An 18,510-nucleotide genomic window follows, 5' to 3' on the forward strand; every position below is an offset into this window, starting at 1 on the left:
TAGAGTTTCTATTTCTATTCATACCCTAACCCTAACCTAACAAGGTTGGCGTTAAAAAGCATGTCACACAATTCTATATATCTTTTCAGGCTGTAATTTGCTCTAGAGCCTTTATTTCTATTCAAAATAAAATTGTAAAAAAATATAATCCAATTGAAACTCATGACAGACATTGTCTAACGTGCTTTGAAATGAAGTGTCTGTTGCACTAAAAATGTAAAAATTTGTCATGAGTATTTAGATAACGAGGAAGAACTGCCTGCTCAGACGATGTGGCAAAAAAGTGGCTAGTGTGATTTCAAACGATTCACAAGTCTGTATAACTTGCTGGAAATGAGTGAACTTTGTCTTAATTAAATTGTTTATCCTCTATAATGATATGAAAAGCTTTTTTGAAGCCGTCGACTTCCATTTTTTATATAAAATGAAATTTCCTTTTGATTTCTTTCAGGTGTTGAACGCCGACGAGGAGACAGCGGCTTTAGAGAAGCAAGCTATCAGGCTCGCTGTCGGCCTCTGTCCGGAGGTTTCTCCACCAAGCTCTTTGTTGGTGGCAGTTCCTTCGCTAGAACATTCTTCACTAGGACATCCTTCACTAGAACATCCTTCACTGGTACAACCACTGGATGAAAATCAGTCCTTGGTTGGTCAAACAGAGATCTTACCATGTGAGGAGCAACAGTCGTCGCAGACCGAACCACTGCCTTCGTCGGGAGATCTCCTGACATTTTCAGAAGCGATTGACCAGAAGAGTAGCACTTCTAACGATGTACAGACGACCTACGTGGCCGCTATTGCAGAACTCGAAACAACAAAGCGGGATCTACAGTGGAGAATAGGAGAACTCGAGGAAAAAAATCGGCAGAGTGAAGAGTTAGTTCGGCAGCTGACTGATGATTGTGCAGAAATGGAGACCAAATATTCCAATGTACAAAATAGAAACGAAAGATTGCAAGCTGAGCTTGACAGCTTGAATGCAAGTTACCATGAAGTACAAGGCTCGGTCAACGAACATGTGAAGCAAAGAAGCGAATTGAGTAATCGAGTGTCGTGTTTGTTGGAAGAAATACAACTTCTTAAAGAAACAACTGAGCAGCACGAACGCTCTAAAAGTGAATCCAGCAAATTAGCCGAGCAAATTGAGACGCTGAAGGACTCTCATAATCGATTAGAATGTGAATTACTTGCGATTAAAACTGAGAGAGAGAAGCTGCAAAGAGATCTGCTTGAGGCCATCAGTGAACGAGACGAAATTCGCGGCGCTGCGAGCTTCACATTGACGTGCTTACAAGAACTGTCGTCGTCGCTTGACGATGAACTTCTGGTCGGAGGAAAGGTTTTGAACACTGAGAGGACGGTAGATTCCAAGAGAGAAATAGTTTATTCGTCAGAGGCATTTGACGTCAGGCAGTATTGCGATAATCTCAAGCAGCGAATTCATGACCAGCATAGTACTTTGGAGAAATTGCAGTCGGATAAATGTGATGCGGAGAAAAGAGTTTCGGTGTTACAAAATCAATGTGATTCGCTGATGGCAGAGGCTGACTCGATAATTAATGATCGACGTGAGTTACAAGCGAAACTCGAGCATGTTGAGAACGAGTTTGATTCTTGCAGACAAAGGTGTGAAGTTTTAGAAGAACAGGCTACAAAGTCTCTAGAAATTCGCTCCAATGTTGAACAACAAATTACGCATTTAAATTCGAATCTTAAACTTTTAGAAGCTGAAAGGAGCGAAAAATCGGCTGAAATTGAAGGTTTACGTGAACAATTGGAAATTACATCACAAAACTTGGTTGATGCATCTCGAAAAAACGACGAACTTCACACCATTCAAGAAAATTTGAAGATTGTAAACGAAGCTCTGACGACAGAAAAAGCAAGCCTCAGCTCAAGCTTGAGCGATGTTCTCACAGAAAGAGACGAATGGAAGTCCAAGTGCACCTCGCTGCAGAATGAGAATGATGAGAAACAAAGAAGAGTTCTGGAGCTGGACAAACTTTTAGACCAGAGTAACTCGGCGTTATCCGTTTCAATGGAAAAAACGGACAAATTAAGTTCGGAAAACGACAATTTAAATACTCGTTTGATCGAATTGGAAGACATGCACGAACGATTGAGAAATAGTACGCAGTCTGCTTCTGATTTAGAACAGAACGCCGAGTTACTGCGGGCAGAAATAAGTCAGAAAAATTCTGATTTATCACAGATGGAAGAACAAGCAGCTTTCAGAGAGAAAGAAATATCTGAATTGATGAGTAGTCGAGACGAGCTGATTTCCACGAAACAAGTGCTCGCTGATCGAATAAAAAGCCTGGAAAACGATCTTGAAGCCAGCAAGAGCTTGGAGCTTGAGTTGAAGCATGAGATGAATCTGCTTAACGAGCAGCTTGAGACGGTAACTAATCTAGAAACGCGAGCTCTTGATGCTGAAGGAAGAATAAACGAACTTGAAACTTCTTGTGCAACCCGCGTGGCAGATCTGGAACAACTGCTAAATGATTCCAAGGAACGAACAAATAAACTTGAGGATGAACTGAAAAATTCGTCTCTGAGAATTGCGGAGTTGGAAAACGAGTTAGAAATATTAAAAATTACTCGTGACTCTCAAGTGGTTGAACTGGAACGGTTGAAGATGGATTCCGAAAGAGTTGCTGAACTAGAACAGCTTAATAATGAATCTAGTGCTCGTGTAGTTGAGCTTGAAAGTGAGCTTGAGGTCCTAAAAAGAACATCCGATTCACGAGCGAAGGAGCTGCAAAACGAGCTAGAACAGGCAAATATGGATTCAAATAGCAAATTTACCGAACTAGAACAGCTTAAAATAGAATCTAGTACTCGTGTGGTCGAGCTAGAAAGAGAGCTTGAGGTCGTAAAAAGAACCTCAGATTCACGAGTGACTGAATTGCAGAAAGAGCTGGAACAGGTGAAGAAAGAGATGAGTATCAGCACGACTGAACTAGACAAACTGAAGCTAAATTCAGACTCACGTGTTGCCCAACTAGAAGAAGAGAAAGAACGGATTAAACACACTCACGATTTGCAAGTGAAGGAGCTGGAGCAGAGATTGGCTACATCCGACGACCGCTTGCAGGATTTGGGAAAGGAAATGCAGCGACTGAAGGATGCGCATGATGTGTGTCTGGCTGACATGGAACAACTGAAAAGAACATCAGATTTGCGAGTAATGGAGGTAGAAAATCAGCTGCTACATTGTAAACAGGAACTAAATGCGAGTAAATTAGAGCTATCACAGAAAACTGAGCTGCTAGCCAAGAAAGAAGATGAGTGGCGTGTTGATGTCACGGACCTTCGAGCCAAACTAGAGGAAAAAAGTAATGAAGTGCAAAATCTGAACCAGGAAATGGATCAGCGTATCACTGATCATGAAAATCAAGTTAAAGCTTTGCTTACGCAACATGAATACCTCAATGAAGAACTTAGCACAAGTAAACAAACGGTTGAGGAGCTAAGGAAGAACCTGAACTCCATTGAAAAGAACCTCACAGAAGCAAACTCGCTTAATTCATCACATTCAGATGAACATCGGCAGCTTCTGAATACTTTATCCGAGAAGGAGCAGCTGATCGTGACGCTCAGAGAGGAGAACCAAAATCTTTGGACAAAATCCCAGGCGCGTATGAAGGCCGTGAGCCAAGAGCTGGAGCAGCAGAAGGCCCTCATGCAGGCTGCCAGCCGCGAGCTCGAGGAGAAGATCTTGGGTCTCGAGACGAACTCTGCGGAGAATGAGGCGCTCTCTGAACACCAGGTGGGTGGTGGCTTTTGAAGCGAGATTGAAATACATTTTGATGTAATTTTTGCACAATGAATGAGAAGTGTAAGTCATAAATATTAGTAATGATTGTCATTAAAGTTGCGTCTTTTGAAACCAATCGAAAGTAATTTCGATGTTAATCGTTGCACAAAAAAATCACGGTATTAGTCCTTTTTAGCGCATTTTCTCATTTATGGAAAAAATGCACTATTGTGCTCGCCATGTCCATCTGTCTGTCTGTCCGTCTGTCCGTCCGTGACCTCAAGTTTTCGTCGACGAGAAAATGCGCTTTCTGTCACTCACTGCAGTGAGTACTGAGTTACATTTTTTGAATTAATAGTTGACATAAAGTTTCATTAAACATTTTATTGGGACGATATCAACCCCTCGGCGTGCGAGTCTTACCAGCAATGCGGCTTCAACTCTTTCCACACATGAGCTTTTTGCATATTCCGAATTTCATATCAATAATGTTAACATTAACTCGTGAATATTCACCAAAAATGCAATATGTACGCACGTTGGGTTTTCTACAATGATTGATTTTTCTGCCAGATCGTCTTATGAGAAGTCGACTTATTCACGGGCGAATGCGGTATAAACCTTTAGTTACTTTTACTCCTTATATCTTACCAAATTGTTGAATGAATTTCGGTAGCTCTCTTTTGTTTTAAATTGAATCGTTATGTCTTTTTATTCAATTTCAATTAACGTCGGTTCCACAATTAAATCGATTGCTTAGCTAGATTTGTTTAGCCTTTGTTTCATCCGTTCGTTAGACTATAACTTTGTCTCGTGGCACCACAACGAATCCCCGTAATATTTTCGTTATTATGATGTTATTTCGTTCTATTAGATCGCATCTTTGGAGGCGCAAGTGAAGGAATACGAGGGAAGGTTATCACTGCAACAGCTGGAGTATGAACAGGTGCAACAGAAGCACGCAGAGCTGTTACAGCATCAGGATCAGCAGCTGTTGCAGCAACAACAGCTTCAAGAGCAGCAGCAAGTTTCTGGTGCTGGCAGGTGAGTGATGTGACAACATTTTTCTCGTGTTGTTGTTTTCTGTCAAATGTTTTCTTGTTTTGTTGTGTTTTCGACTTTTCGTGGTGGCTTCCGTTTTCTTTTTTCGTTACTATCACCGTGCAGTTTTTCTGCGGCATTCTTTTATATTTATCATTATTTTCATATGTGCATTAAAATTTCTCATCCTTGGCAGATTTTCTCACTTGCAGCCGTAGTGTCATTCTTTAGGTTTGCTGGATCCAGTGAAGAGTTTGGACAGTAAATGATTATTTTGACATTATTCGTAAATTATTTCGCATAGAAAGATCGGGTTACCTATTGTTGTTGACGGACTGTCTTCGCTTGTGGAAGCTCACCGTTTCATGGATTCGTGAAACGAAAATATTTTCAAAATTAGTGTGAAGCATCGAACCAGAGTATAAATTTTGTATTTTACATTGGACATTGTCCACGAATTTCTTCAAATACAAAAAAAAAAAAACTCGGACATGTCTGAAATGGATGTACCGCTCGCATCCCCTTCCACAAAATCCAGCGAAATTAATGTGGATGAAAAGCACCCTGACGAAAATCAGGATATCCCGTGCACGGTTGATCCCTTGAATGGGCAGAAGTCCGACCAACCTCCAGAGCTTGTAGAAGCCACAAGCAGCAGCCTCTTGAGTCGCGCTGCTTCAGCCATTTCCTACTTAATCTGGGGTTCAAGTACTAATACTACCAAGAGTGACACTCAAGCCGAAACTGCTACTCAGCGTGAGAACTTCAACGAGAGTGATACAGAAAAATTGACAACTATATCCTCTGGTGAATCCGCGTGCGAAAACCAATCATCATCGAACGACATCGAAAGCCTTCAATCGACTCAAGCTACCTGCGTTCTACTCGACATTGCTGCCGCTTCGACCGTTGATGCGTATGTATCGTTGAAACGTCCTGAGATCAACTGAAATTAACGGCGTTTACCTCGTATTCTTATTGTAACTATATACCGGTATTCCAACAGAAAAGACTTAATTCCTGTGTGAATTAATTTTGTTGAAAACGAACCCGAGTGAGGACTTAGCATCAAATGTCGGAGTAAATTTAGGCATTTGCATCTTGATTCTGTTCAACTGTGTGGCTGCTTCTTCGCGTGAAAATCGTACTGATATTTTTTTGAAGAAATTTTATGTTCCACGCATTTTTTATTGCCTAGTTGTTGTGCATTGCATGTCCTGTTTATGGAATATTTTTGAGTGCTTGTTTGTGAGTTTGTTTGAAGCCTGCTCATAGAACTACACAGAAGCTATGTGATTACGTATTAACAATACATGAATGCTTTTCTTGAATTTAATTAGAAAACGGAAACATGGAAATTTACTCAATTTTTCAACAGGAGTTTAAAAAAAATTTGATTTTAAACGTTTGTCTGAACGTGTTATTCCTGAATTAACCCGCATATTTCTTTCGAATTTATTAATATACGTCGTGATAACGGTATTTGCGAAAGAGAATAGTAGGGATTATCTATTTTGGACAACGCCGGTCTTATTCTTTCTTAGCATTTTTTGACTGCGTGGGATTAGACGATTATTATTATTATAGTATTTTGATCTTTTTTGATTGTTGGATTGCATTAATATAGTGAAAAATGGTGACCTGTATTACTGCAATTGTGTAGTGTAAGATTTTGATAAACGAAAAATTGTTTTTGAGTGAGCATTTCGACCGCCTTCTCGCCCATTTTTGTTTTTAAGAGGCTGCATCTCCGGGCAAGAGGAATAAAATTAGAAAGGTTTTTTAGCTCGATAATCCCTCTTGAGCTGCGATGAGAAGTTGATGGTTGATTCAACGTCAGGCTGCGGAATTGTTGACTATTAAACTGCATTTTTAAGTCCACGAATAATTGTAAAACAAGTTGAAAGTTTATGATAATAAGTCTTGCAAGTGTCAGGCGGGGTTTCTAGACGGCTGCGGCCAAGATATGTGCCATCTCGGCAGCGTCATGTCGTGACAGGCTAAGCTCAGAATATCACAAATGCTTAACTCACATACGTGAAAGATCATCGGAGAATAATGATAGAATAATCTAACATAATTTTTATCGAATATAGTAAATGCTTATTGATAACGTAAATAAATTGACAATAAGTGGAGAGTGCCCATAGTGTTTTCGAGAGAAGCTGAACACGGATCGGCATTTGGAAGAAATTTTTTTTCGGAAAAAGTGTTCTTTCAGTGTTTGCAAGGCTATGTTTGAAGATCCCGCAGGTTATTCTTGGCCAAGTGAAACGATTGGAATTTTTATATCATTATTCCATCATGAAGTATTGAATAAATAATTCGAGTGGATTTTAAACTTAGAATCGTGATTTGCCTTTTTTGCCCTATCTTTGCCTTAACCTGAGTATTTTTATGTGAGTAGAAGCTAGTGGTGAAGTGAAAAACAGCTCTAATGTTCTCACAAATTTCTCATTATTGGAGCACGACGATACTATAATGTTATCAATTGGAAATGATAATCTTTTTTGTTCCTCACCATTATTTTTGTCGCACTTTCTACTTAAGCTAGATCGTTTTCAGGTGACGCTAATAATTTCCTATGGACGTGCCGGTTGCCCCGTAATGAGCTGTAAGGCAGAGCCTCAGCGTTGCATGTATTTATTTATACCCGCGGTTTTGGCACCGCGCTGAGCCACGAGCCCTCAAGTGCACACGGTCTCTGCGTGCATGCACGGCTTTAACCGTTTCACGTGAGAAACTATGGGGAAACAGCCCTGACTGTAACAAATGCTAGGTTGTTGAAGTCACATTGCAAATTAATGGAAAAAAGGTTCATTGCAGTCGATAAAAAGAGTAATCCGATAAGAACGACTTTACATGTCGAGCCATATAAAAAACTGGCTGTTACTAATTCTATGGTGTTGAGATACCATCGCAGTCAATAAAAATAGTAACCCTATCAAACAACAAATATTTAGCTTCCAAGTGAGCTTCAAAGTCAATGAATTAACAAATCTTTCTGATTTTGAGAGATTCTGTAGATTTTCGGCGAGTAAGACGGTCGTCATTGGCTGCTTGAATTAAGCAACGTGGTCGTGACGAGTCTCAATTCCTATACTTTCCTAAACAATAAGCGAGTCTTAAACTAATGAATGATGATGTCACTAATAAATAATTGACGTGACTAAAAATTACTCTATTAATGAATGTCACTACTAATGGAATGTCATGAAGAAATCAACTAAATTTTGTAATGCCGCTCGTGTATCTGACTATGCCGTGTACTTTCACTCATCAATATACCAACTCCATTACCCATCACCTCTTTTACACAATTCATACTTACGGGTGCATTGCACTAACTTATCATACATATTAATTAGTTCTAAATGTAATTAATTCAAATGCAGTTATAGATGCTGACTGGAAAATTTTCACGTTGAAATCAATAATTTTGTTAGTAATTCTTTGCTATAACCTTTTTATTTTGAGATAATCGTGCAAGGTGGCTCTAGGTAAATTTTTATTCATGTTCACTATTATAGCTTTAAAATGTTATTTTTATAAAAGTTTATATTAATTGCTGGGAAGAAGTAAGGTTGAAAATCTAGTGCCGTATTTTAGCGATGCATCTGAGGAACAGTTAGTTCCTGACGTCCCTGAAACACTCAATTAGAAATTGTTGAGTGATTTTGGATAGTAGACTATATTGATGTTTTGTCTGAACAGACAAGAAACTATGCTAATCAGAAAGAATTTCCTTTAGCGATATAAAGTCAGAATATGAAGATATTTTTAGCCTCTTATTCTCTCTCTTATTCTCTTAGGGTACAATAAGGTTCCTCATAGAACCCTGTACTTTATTGATTTACCAGACAATAATTTTTTTATGAATTCAATGAGACGAGATACTTTTGATCAAATGATGAGATGCTTGCACTTCAACGATAATATGGAAATGGATGGCGATCGATTCGACAATGTGTGTCCGCTTTCCAAAACACTTGAACAATGCCAATAAAGATGAGAAATGTTGGAAATACTACTATATTGATGAAATCATGGCTCCATATTATGGAAGACATGGTGATAATAAAAAGTAATCAGTATATTACAGGAAAACAAGTGAGATTCGGGATCAAACTTTGGGCTGTCAGCACGTTTCATGTGCCTCTGCAGCATGTTGAGCCATATTGTGGTAGTCAATCCTGAATTTTGGATAGGGATTTTGATGTAGGTAAGAATATATGGAAAACTAAATAACTAAATATTGGACAACTGAGGTCAAACCCGATCCAGTTCCAATGTCGGTTGTGAACGCAGTACGTACAGTATCAACATCAGTTCTCTTACATACAGGTATAAGTCCATACAATAGATGCCGTGAATGTGGCGCCCACCCCATTCATTTTCTCAGAGTGTGCAGCATTCCTGTACACCTGAAGAATCTGAGTAAGAATCACACGAAAAAATAAAATTGGACTTGATAATACAAGCCTAGATTCCCTCTAGCTAATCCGTTCAAGTACTTTTAATTTCTTCTTGTTCTACCTGTACTCTTCTTTTTGCTACACAATTTTTTTATAGCCAAGTGGCAAGTATACTTGCCGCTCTGTATTTCGAGTAATAATAAAAAATGAAAAAATTTTATTCACAATTCGTTAGGAGATACCAAAATAAATCTCTACAATTAAAAAAAACAGTTTTAATGTTCACGAGGGAATTATCGGCGTTAATGGTTCAAAACCCATTTTTATTTGAAATTTTATTTATAATAGTGATTAGGGATGATCATCCATCATTTTCCGGAGCCATATTTCTTAAATGTTGTTGCACTCCCTAACAGAAAATCCCATGCAACACTTGAGTGAATTACGCGTTCAGACTGTATGAATCATGCAGAATTTAAGCGTGCAGACTATGAATTGTGCTTAACTCATACGTGCAGACTAAATGAATTGTTTCTTGTTTTGACAGGACCAGCGACGGTGTAGATGTATCGGCTGAGCAGCGGAGTCAGCTCGAGGTGAGTCATAACTGACACTTGAAACTTGCTGGCACGATCAACTTTCCCTCTATGACATGTGGTGATTTAAATACAACAACTGGTAAGGAGTTGATAACATAGTATTAATTTACCATTCGTGCACTAATAGTCAACTTTCGAACGAGTGCGATCGACATTTTTGGACTATTTTTGGTGCAATGTATTATTACTTATTCCTAGGGCCTATGGAAACTTCGATGCGCATTTCTTATGGGTATCGTTCCTTCCCGTATAAACTGAGTCAATGCCGATGACGACGATACAGCATTTCAGTTGCCGGCCTTCAATAGGAACGATCTATTTCATGAACAAAACTGAGCCACAAATTTCTAGCGCGATCAAAATAGCTTCGTAGTCATAACGTGGTTTTAGAACCGAACAAATCGTACATCTGACTAGTATCATGCGGTTTTTAGTGACTAGAGGCGAGGTATGTGCACCGTGCAATATCTGCCAAGTGACGACTAATGTGTCATTGACGGTAGACATGTTTACACGCTTCAGAATGGCATAGCATGGAATAATTCTATCCCGCATAAAGCTGCCTAGGTTACTAGGTTTGCAAGTCTATTAATGAAAATATATATTTTATCTATATTATATATTAATTATATTATGTGCTTTTATTTAATTTGTATTATTATGTACATATATAAATTCCTCCATTTATGAAGATGTTTATTTTAATTAATGTTGATTAACAATAGTATTTATCTTATTGATAAATATTTGATCATTTCATTGATGATAAGACACTTCCGTCATGCAGAAAGCCATGCATGTTTACGATATTACTAGTCACCTAGAGGCTGCCTCTAGTTCACGAGGCATCGAGACGCTGTAGCGCCGCACCTACAGGCAGTGCTCTGGCTGCCAGCTCCTGTGACAGCTGACTTTTATTTTACGTTGTCCTGGTTAACCTTCAAGTCGATTCAATGTGAATACTTTCTTAGGTTATTTGTTGGCATTTCATCTAATTTATTGAGCATAAATGTTTGACGGATACGTGAAAATATGTTATCAGTGATGCTTGTGCGTCGTGGAAATTAGAACGCGAACACTGTTTTATTTCAGTGCTTTGAACCATTTCGCGTGTTTTTCATACTCGCAGTGCATTTCGTAAATAATTTTAATGTATGTTATGACTACATAATTGCAGGGAAGTTTGAAGTCTTGGCAAATTCAGGGCTTCTGCGGTAAGTGTTTTTGAAAGATTTGTGTCTTGTGTCTTGAGGATCCGTTGTAAATACGTATAATCGTAATTTATTAGAATGAGGCTCTCTGAACTTCTTAGATCATATTTTGAACAGAACTTATTCTCTTGGTCATCTAAGTTTTGGAAGCATTTTTTATGTCCTCCAATTAGTTATTTTTTTATTAAAAAATTGCAGTTTATGCTGAAAAACATGAAAAACTATGAAACACTCATGTCATCCATTATCCTCGTTGTCCATGCAAGCGATAATATTGTGTTAGATCGCTAGTAAATATGGCCGGCTTCAGGCTGCGCGTGCCAACTTCAGCAGTATTCAGCTGGCATAACGGTTGCTCAGGCACCATTTGTGAGTTTGGCGGCATGCAGCTATGTTGTTTTTTATGAAAGAGAACTAACAGGCTTAGACTGGCCCTATGCCAGGCCTTGAGCCAGCGAGGGTAGGAGGGTATGCAGGTGCCGTGGCGATATTATGCGCCCACTTTTGGAGGCTGTCAGTACAGCTTTGATGGTTGTGCTCTGTCGTGACTCTCCTCTCTCGTCTCCGAACTCATCTCTGTTCGCACCTTGTTTCAATATCGAGTGGTTGGGAATAACTAAGCCTCCGAGATATGTGATAATTTCTTTGAATATTTCAGTTTTTGTGGCACATTAATAACGGATGTAATAATTGACCGCTTTTGATCGAGTTTTTATCTGAATTTATTTATTAATTTGTTGACTTTAAAAGCGATATCATCTCACCTTCGGAAGTGGTGTTTCAATCATTAGCAATTATAGTGCCTGCCACAGATGTTAGATTTTGGCTATTTATGTGCTGGTCTTGAATAGCATAAACTGTGCTAAAAAGTTTGAAAATGTCGAATAGTGTTGATTTAAGTGTCTTCCAATCTGCTGGATCAGTGGAAGACGAATGCAGCGCTCTGAAACAGTTTTTGAGTGATGTACTGAAGGAGCGAGCAGCGTTAAAAAAGGAATTTGATCAGCTGAAGGAAAACAATCGGCTCATAGCCGAGCAAATAGAAGAGGAAGATGATGATAGCGACGACGAAGACGTTGAGTCTGAAGGCCGGTTACTGGCTTTCCAATCCGAGAAAAAGCGACTTGAAGACAAACTTAAAGTTTTAGAGGAGCAGTTGAGACTGAAGGATAAGCAAATGGCCGAGCTTGACGCTAAAGCCACAGAATATCTCCATAGGGTGACAACCTCGAGTAATTCGTTGTTTGACGAAGAAGAAATGGAAGAGACTAGTGCGCGATTAGTAAATGCTGAACAAGGGCTTGTCGATACTCTTTTGAGAAACGATGAAGCGAATATCAACGCTAATACAAGCATAGGCCTAGTGAATGAATCTGAAACGACAGCATTAGATGGAGGTTTAAAGTCAGACGAGGCAGTGAGCCAGCCAGCCGTACCGGCTGTAACAGTAAGTATGGAAGAAGGTAATGCTTCAGGCGATCCGATGAAAAGCGTTGGAGTTGTTAAAGCGGAAGAAATTCTTTCCTTATCCAATTTGGTGTCAGAGTTACGTAATGTTAAAGATGAAATGGGGCGATGCATATCGGTCACAACCAAATCTTTCGCTGAGCTAGAAGAAGAATTGGCAGCTTCTAAGAAAAATCAGGCATTGCTCGAAAGTCAGGTGTCAACGATGCTTGAACGACTGAACTCGAAAGAAAAAATGTTCGAGACTCTTACTAAAGAAAATGAGATCTTCAAAGAAGAGTTGCTGAAGAAATCTAAAGAGTTGGATAGCTCAAAGACCAAAGAATTTACTGAAAAGGAAGAACTGGAAAACAAGTTGAAAGTACTGGAGCTTATGATGGCCGAGTACAGAACAGAGATCGAAACAGTCACAGGAGAGAAAACACGAGTTGAAACACAAGCCATGGAACTTGTTAAGGACATAACGAACAAGAATGTGGAACCAGTGCACGAAGAACGTGATGTCTCTGATCACGAAGAACACTCCCCATGTAATGAAGAAGACTCGCCTGCTGAGTCTTCTGCGGAAAACCTAGATGATCTTCCTCCTGATGATGCCTTCGATGACTATTCCATTCTGGAAGAGCAGAACAAGAAGCTAAGCGAAAAACTAAGAAGCACTGGTAAATATCTGAAAGCCTTAGCTCGAGACCGTGAGTTAAAACGGAGAGAATGTAAAGTTCTACAAGAAAAAGTGCAGCTTGTTGAAGGAAAAATGTTGCAATTGCAGAGCAGTTTTGATACGCTTGTAGCTGCAGTCATGACAGAAAGAGATGACCTTTTGGCAGAAGTTGAGAGCAAACGTGCAGAAATTGAACGCCTCTCAAAAATAGTTCAATTGCAAACTGATCGCGAAAAAACACTATTAGAAACTGCTGATGAAATGAAGAAGAAGCTGGAAAATGTTGAAGTTTCGACGGAAGCCTGCGATGCGATGAAAAAATCCTTCGAAACAGAGATTGCTCGTCAAGCAGCAGCGTTCGAAACTAATTTGAAAAAATTTTCGGTCCAGAGTAGCGAAAGGGAAGAAAAATTGCGTACAGAAATAGCGGGGCTTGCGGGTCTTAACAAAGAATATCAGTCTAAAATAACTGTTCTGCAATGTCAAGTAGATGAACTTGCTAAAGATAAAGTGGAACAAGATTCTGCTGATGTTCTGAACGAAAAGCTGAAGACGAAAGAGGAAACCATCAAGGATTTGGAAGAACGCCTTGAAAGTTTAAATAATGAAATGAACGAGTTCGTTTCTTGCCTGAAGGATGAGATGTCCAGAATGAAAGAAGATATGATGAGGCAGAGCGATGCGAGACTTCAGTTGGAAGTTTCCTACGACACTCTAAGTGAGACGAACCGTGAGATTATTTTCGAGAAAAATAAACTAGAAGAAGCCTCTGTAGAACTATCAATTGCTCTCAATCATCAGAAGAACCTCGTGGAATCCCTGAAGGATCAAGTTGAGGATCTCTCTCGCAAGAATACTGCGTTGACCTGCGAATTTCATGAAAAGGAGGATGAATATAATGAGGAGCTGAAGGCGAGGGAAGCCAGTATTCTAGAGCTCAAAAAGACTCTCACCAACAACCAAAAACAGTCCTGCGAAAATCTCCGTGGACTTCAAGACGAGAACACTGCTCTGCAACTTAAACTGTCAAATCAAATCGAAGAATCAAAAGCAATAATAAGCGCTCTGGAAGAAGAATGTGCCAAATTGAAGGAGACTAAGGCAGAACTTGAAACCAAATTTGAAGAATATGTTCAGTCGAACCAGAAAAAAACCATTGAATATGATACTGTCATTGAAGATTTAAAAATAAAACTGAAAGATTTGGAAATTGCTAAGAACGAGGATATTAAAAACCTTAAACGTTCTGTTCATGCCCTGCGTCGAATCACAAAGAAAAATTCAGAAGGAATTGAAGAAGAGATTGAAGATGAAGATCTTGATGTCGAATTGATAACTGCCTGGTCCGGCTCATTGGAAGAACTGGAATGCGAGTTAAGCGTAGCTAAAGATGATCTGATACGCGTCGTCCGTGGTGGTCGCCCCAGCATCACCTCAGTGTCTGACGAGTCTTCGGACAAGGTGACCAAAATAACCGCAATGGTCCGACGTGTTGAAGAGCTGAGTGGTGTCTTGGCAGCGACCAGGCTCGGACGTGGTCTGTCTCAGACCAACATCGTCCGTGACTCTGAAAAAACATGCGCGTCATCCGGAACAGTTCAGTCCGAAAAATCTCACGGGGACGAACAACAAGGTTCTGCTGGCAACTCTGAACGAATCGGTGAATGTGATGAAGAATCACCCTCTGGGCATGAAGACAAAGCATCAAACACTTGGTGCCCGTTTGCGACGGAAGCAGAATTTCAAGCCTTTGTATCCGACAAAGAAAACACGATAGCGTCTTTCGAGGAGAAAGTGATTAAATTAGAAGAATCTTTGTCGTGCAAACATAAGTACATTGAAGAACTTGAAGAGAAACTTGAGGGTGCTAAACAAGATTCCAATGCTCAAGTTGATCCCAAGACGTTCGAAGATCATTTGGAAATTATGAGAAAATTGAACAGTGATATTACAACATTAAAAGAAGAACTCGATCGATCACACTCGGAATGTGATGAACTGAAAACCACCATAGCCCATTTGGAGAGAGTTAAATCTGATCAAGAAGCCCAAAAGCTGAAAATTGTTCTAGAATTAGAAGCCAAATTAAGAAGTGAAACAAATGAAACAAATTCGGATGCCGAAACAGAATCTGGTTCGGAAAAGCTTGATCCTGAACTAAAAAAAAACTTGGATGAACGATTGAAATTGATAGTTAGTGCGATAGAAAATAGAGTAGCGCGCAGCTTAGCTGCGACTGAATGTTCTAGGTTAGATGAAGTAGAATCGTCCTACCTTGCCAAGATAGATTCAGTAGTGGACAGATCGGATTCTCGCGTTGGTGTTTTGGAAGAGGGAACGAAATTTGTTCATCAACCTACACGTGACTCTAATGATCATTTGTTGGAAGAAAATTGTGATTTGAAAAGAAAATTAACCGTGCTAGAGACTAACTTGACTGAAACGGCGAATAATTACGCAAAAATGGAAGCGAAGATGAAGTTGACGGAGAATAAAGTTGGTGTTCTCAATGAGGTCAAGAGGAAGCTGATGGACTACACCAAGACGCTCGAAGATAAACTCCAATCCAGTGACGATAGCAAAGTAGCTTATCTGTCAGAAAAGAAGAATTCGGCGAGAAAAGTTGAAGAGCTGTGCAGAGAGACTCAAGAAATGAAGACGCGCATTGAGGTGTTGAACGCGAGATGTGACGAGCTTCTGATAGAGAAAGACCTGGGAAATAAATTACGGGAAGAAACTAAACTTGAACTTGAACGCCTAAAGAGGAAAATCGCTGAATTGGAAGAGGAAAAACTTGAATTAGAGGCCATGCACTCATTGTGTGATCAACATGCTTCAAAAATCTCTGAACTGGAAGAGGAGAACTTGAAGATAACTTCGCAATTGCATTCATGTAACTCTAAGATTTTGGAGATGGAAAGAAATGCATCTCATGACAGTGATTTGATCAGTCAGCTGCAGCAAGAGAAACAAACCCTCCAAACCGCCAACGATGACCTTCGTTCTGCAATAAATGCCAGTGAATCCCGTGTCAAGGTTACAAATGAAGAAATAAAAGAGTTATCTCGTGTTAATTCTGAACTAAAAGCGGGGCTACAATCGTTCAGTAATAAAGATAAAGCTCAGAAGAAAGGGGATCACGAACCGAATTCTGAGTCAAGAAAACACGAAAGTTTCCAGCCAGATACTAAAGATGAAAGTGGCATGGAACCCGTCAAAAAATTTGATAACCCACGGGACTATGAGAGTGACAGAATTAAGTCTTTAGAAGAAGAAGTGATACAGCTTAAAAAGGAGAAGGAGTCTCTAACTAGAGATCACGAAGAAGAGCAAAAAAATATGTTGGAAATGCAGAATTTGATGGTTGCTGACATGGAAAAACTGATCCTCTCTCTGGAAGCTGAGAAAAACACCCTCTCTGAAAGCAAAGACAATATGTATGTCGAACTGAAATCGTTTAAGGAAGAAAATTCAGCTCTCACTTCTAAAGTAAACGACCTGAATGCCACTGTAAAATATCTGGGTGAGAGGTTATACCAGCTTGAAATCGAGAAAGGATCCTTATCAGAACAGCATGAGCATTCAAGCGAAACGTTAGAAAGACTCGGTGATATTGGAGTGAGCGGCAACGGCCTGACTACTGGCACCTCAGAAGCCGCTCAAACGAAAGTTGCAGAGTTGCGCGCGTTGGCAACCTCTGCGGTCGCTTTGCAAAGAGAAGACATCGCACTGCGAAGGTCGGCTGCGATCGACGTTCTGCCCACGAGCGATAGTGTGAACGATGTTAGTAGTCTACAACGGAAAATTAGCGAATTGCGACAGGACTTGACTGCTGAACTAGATTTTGTGGAGTCTAGAAAAGACGAAGAAACTCAGCGTCTCGAAAAAAAATTTGCCGATCTTGAGACAGAATTTTCTCGAAAGTTAGCTGAAACTAAAGAATATTACGAATCCTTAATTTCAGAAGAAAAAAGCGAGTTTGGTCGGTTGTTAGTGACACGAGTCACTGAATATGAAAGGAAACTTGCTGAAAAATGCGACGAGATCAGCGGATGGGAAATTAAATTACTTTCTATGCAAGAAGAGCTGGACAATAAAATGATTGTAATAGAAGAGCTCGAAACGAGGCTCGATGATCGCTCAACTCCTAGACTAGCAAGACGAATGACTCCTATGACGTCATCTCCATCACTCCGAACCGTTTCTTCATCGTCATCCGTTAGTGATGATAAATTCGTTTCGGATGATGTGAAACATTCCTCCAATTCCACTACATTACAATGTGATGTTGACCATCAACTTGCTAATGAAAGCGACGGGTTAGACGTATCCACTTTTCATCCTAATTCCAGTGCTGAAGCGCTAACGCGTCAACGGCCCATATTATCCTTAGTAATGTCGTCCTCTTATCCTGACCTCGATGCACTCGACTCTCGATCGACGTCAGGCGTCTCTTTGGACGCCACGGACGATGTTGCAGAGCAAGATGTGCATCAGGAGATTTTCCCTCACGCAAAAACTGCTGTATTTGTTTCCCGCGATTTTCCCTCTTCTTCTTCACTTAGTTGTGCTGCTACGAATAGGTATGCGTCCGAAAATGAGGTTTCTGCTCCTTCTGGCTACGAATCGGATTCATCGTCTGAGTCGTCGCAAGAAGACACTACAATTTCGTACTCCGTTGGAGTTTGTGCCGGCGCTAACACTTCTTCCAGCGGCCCCTTATCTTCTGGCACCCCAGAAGAATGTGCTCCAACTGTGCCTGATGGAACGGTGCCGTATTCGAGTACCGATTCGTCGCCGTCGTCATAACCTTCACTCCAGCACCTACAAGATAATTAAGCCATCCCTGTACGCTGCTTCCCTGCTCAAAATTTGCTGCGTTGCTTGCATCATCGTTTAATTTGCTACCTCATTCTTGGACACAAATTCAGGTATATATTGTTTCTGTAGTTAAGTATAATTTTTTCCTAATGAGACTTGTATGACAATCACTACCCTTAGTTCATTCGTTTTGAAGTATTGAATTGGTCGCGTTACTGAATTTTATCTGCCAACGAAATTGGAACAAAGTGTCTCGCAACGCCAGAAAAATATCTGTGCATCGCAATAGGTTCTATAGGCTCTTCAAAAAATATATTTTGCTGTCGGAACAGTTCTTGCTTAACAATTTTATAGATATAAATAGCAGATACTCTTACGAACCTACGTGCTCTTCTAGCTTTCTCTTCATCTTCTACCTGCAGTCATAGCAGTTGTAAAATGGTAGCGTTGATAATGAAAAAAGTATGAACCATACAAATATTTAGGAATAAATATTTTCTAAAACATCTAAGATTAGAATTTAAAAAATGCTAATATG

The 18,510-nt window shown here is 39.9% G+C and overlaps 2 protein-coding genes across 6 annotated transcripts in view; both read left to right on the forward strand.

Annotated features, from left to right (window-relative positions):
- Positions 1-18,510, forward strand: part of LOC108678610 (interaptin) — a 35,309-nt gene that overhangs the window by 6,370 nt on the left and 10,429 nt on the right. For all 5 annotated transcript variants that reach the window (XM_047880726.1, XM_047880724.1, XM_018167067.2 and 2 more), the window contains exons 12-14: positions 452-3,769; positions 4,632-4,801; positions 9,761-9,809. In XM_047880726.1, coding sequence (XP_047736682.1) covers positions 452-3,769; positions 4,632-4,801; positions 9,761-9,809 — 3,537 coding nt within the window. The remainder of the gene's footprint in view (positions 1-451; positions 3,770-4,631; positions 4,802-9,760; positions 9,810-18,510) is intronic.
- LOC108678601 (GRIP and coiled-coil domain-containing protein 2) lies at positions 11,556-17,981 on the forward strand. The gene has a single exon (XM_018167060.2). The coding sequence runs from the start codon at positions 11,901-11,903 to the stop codon at positions 17,958-17,960; it is 6,060 nt and encodes a 2,019-aa protein (XP_018022549.1). The 5' UTR covers positions 11,556-11,900; the 3' UTR covers positions 17,961-17,981.

Source organism: Hyalella azteca, unplaced genomic scaffold (genome assembly GCF_000764305.2).
Source record: "Hyalella azteca isolate HAZT.00-mixed unplaced genomic scaffold, Hazt_2.0.2 contig6048, whole genome shotgun sequence".
NCBI lineage: Eukaryota > Metazoa > Arthropoda > Malacostraca > Amphipoda > Hyalellidae > Hyalella > Hyalella azteca.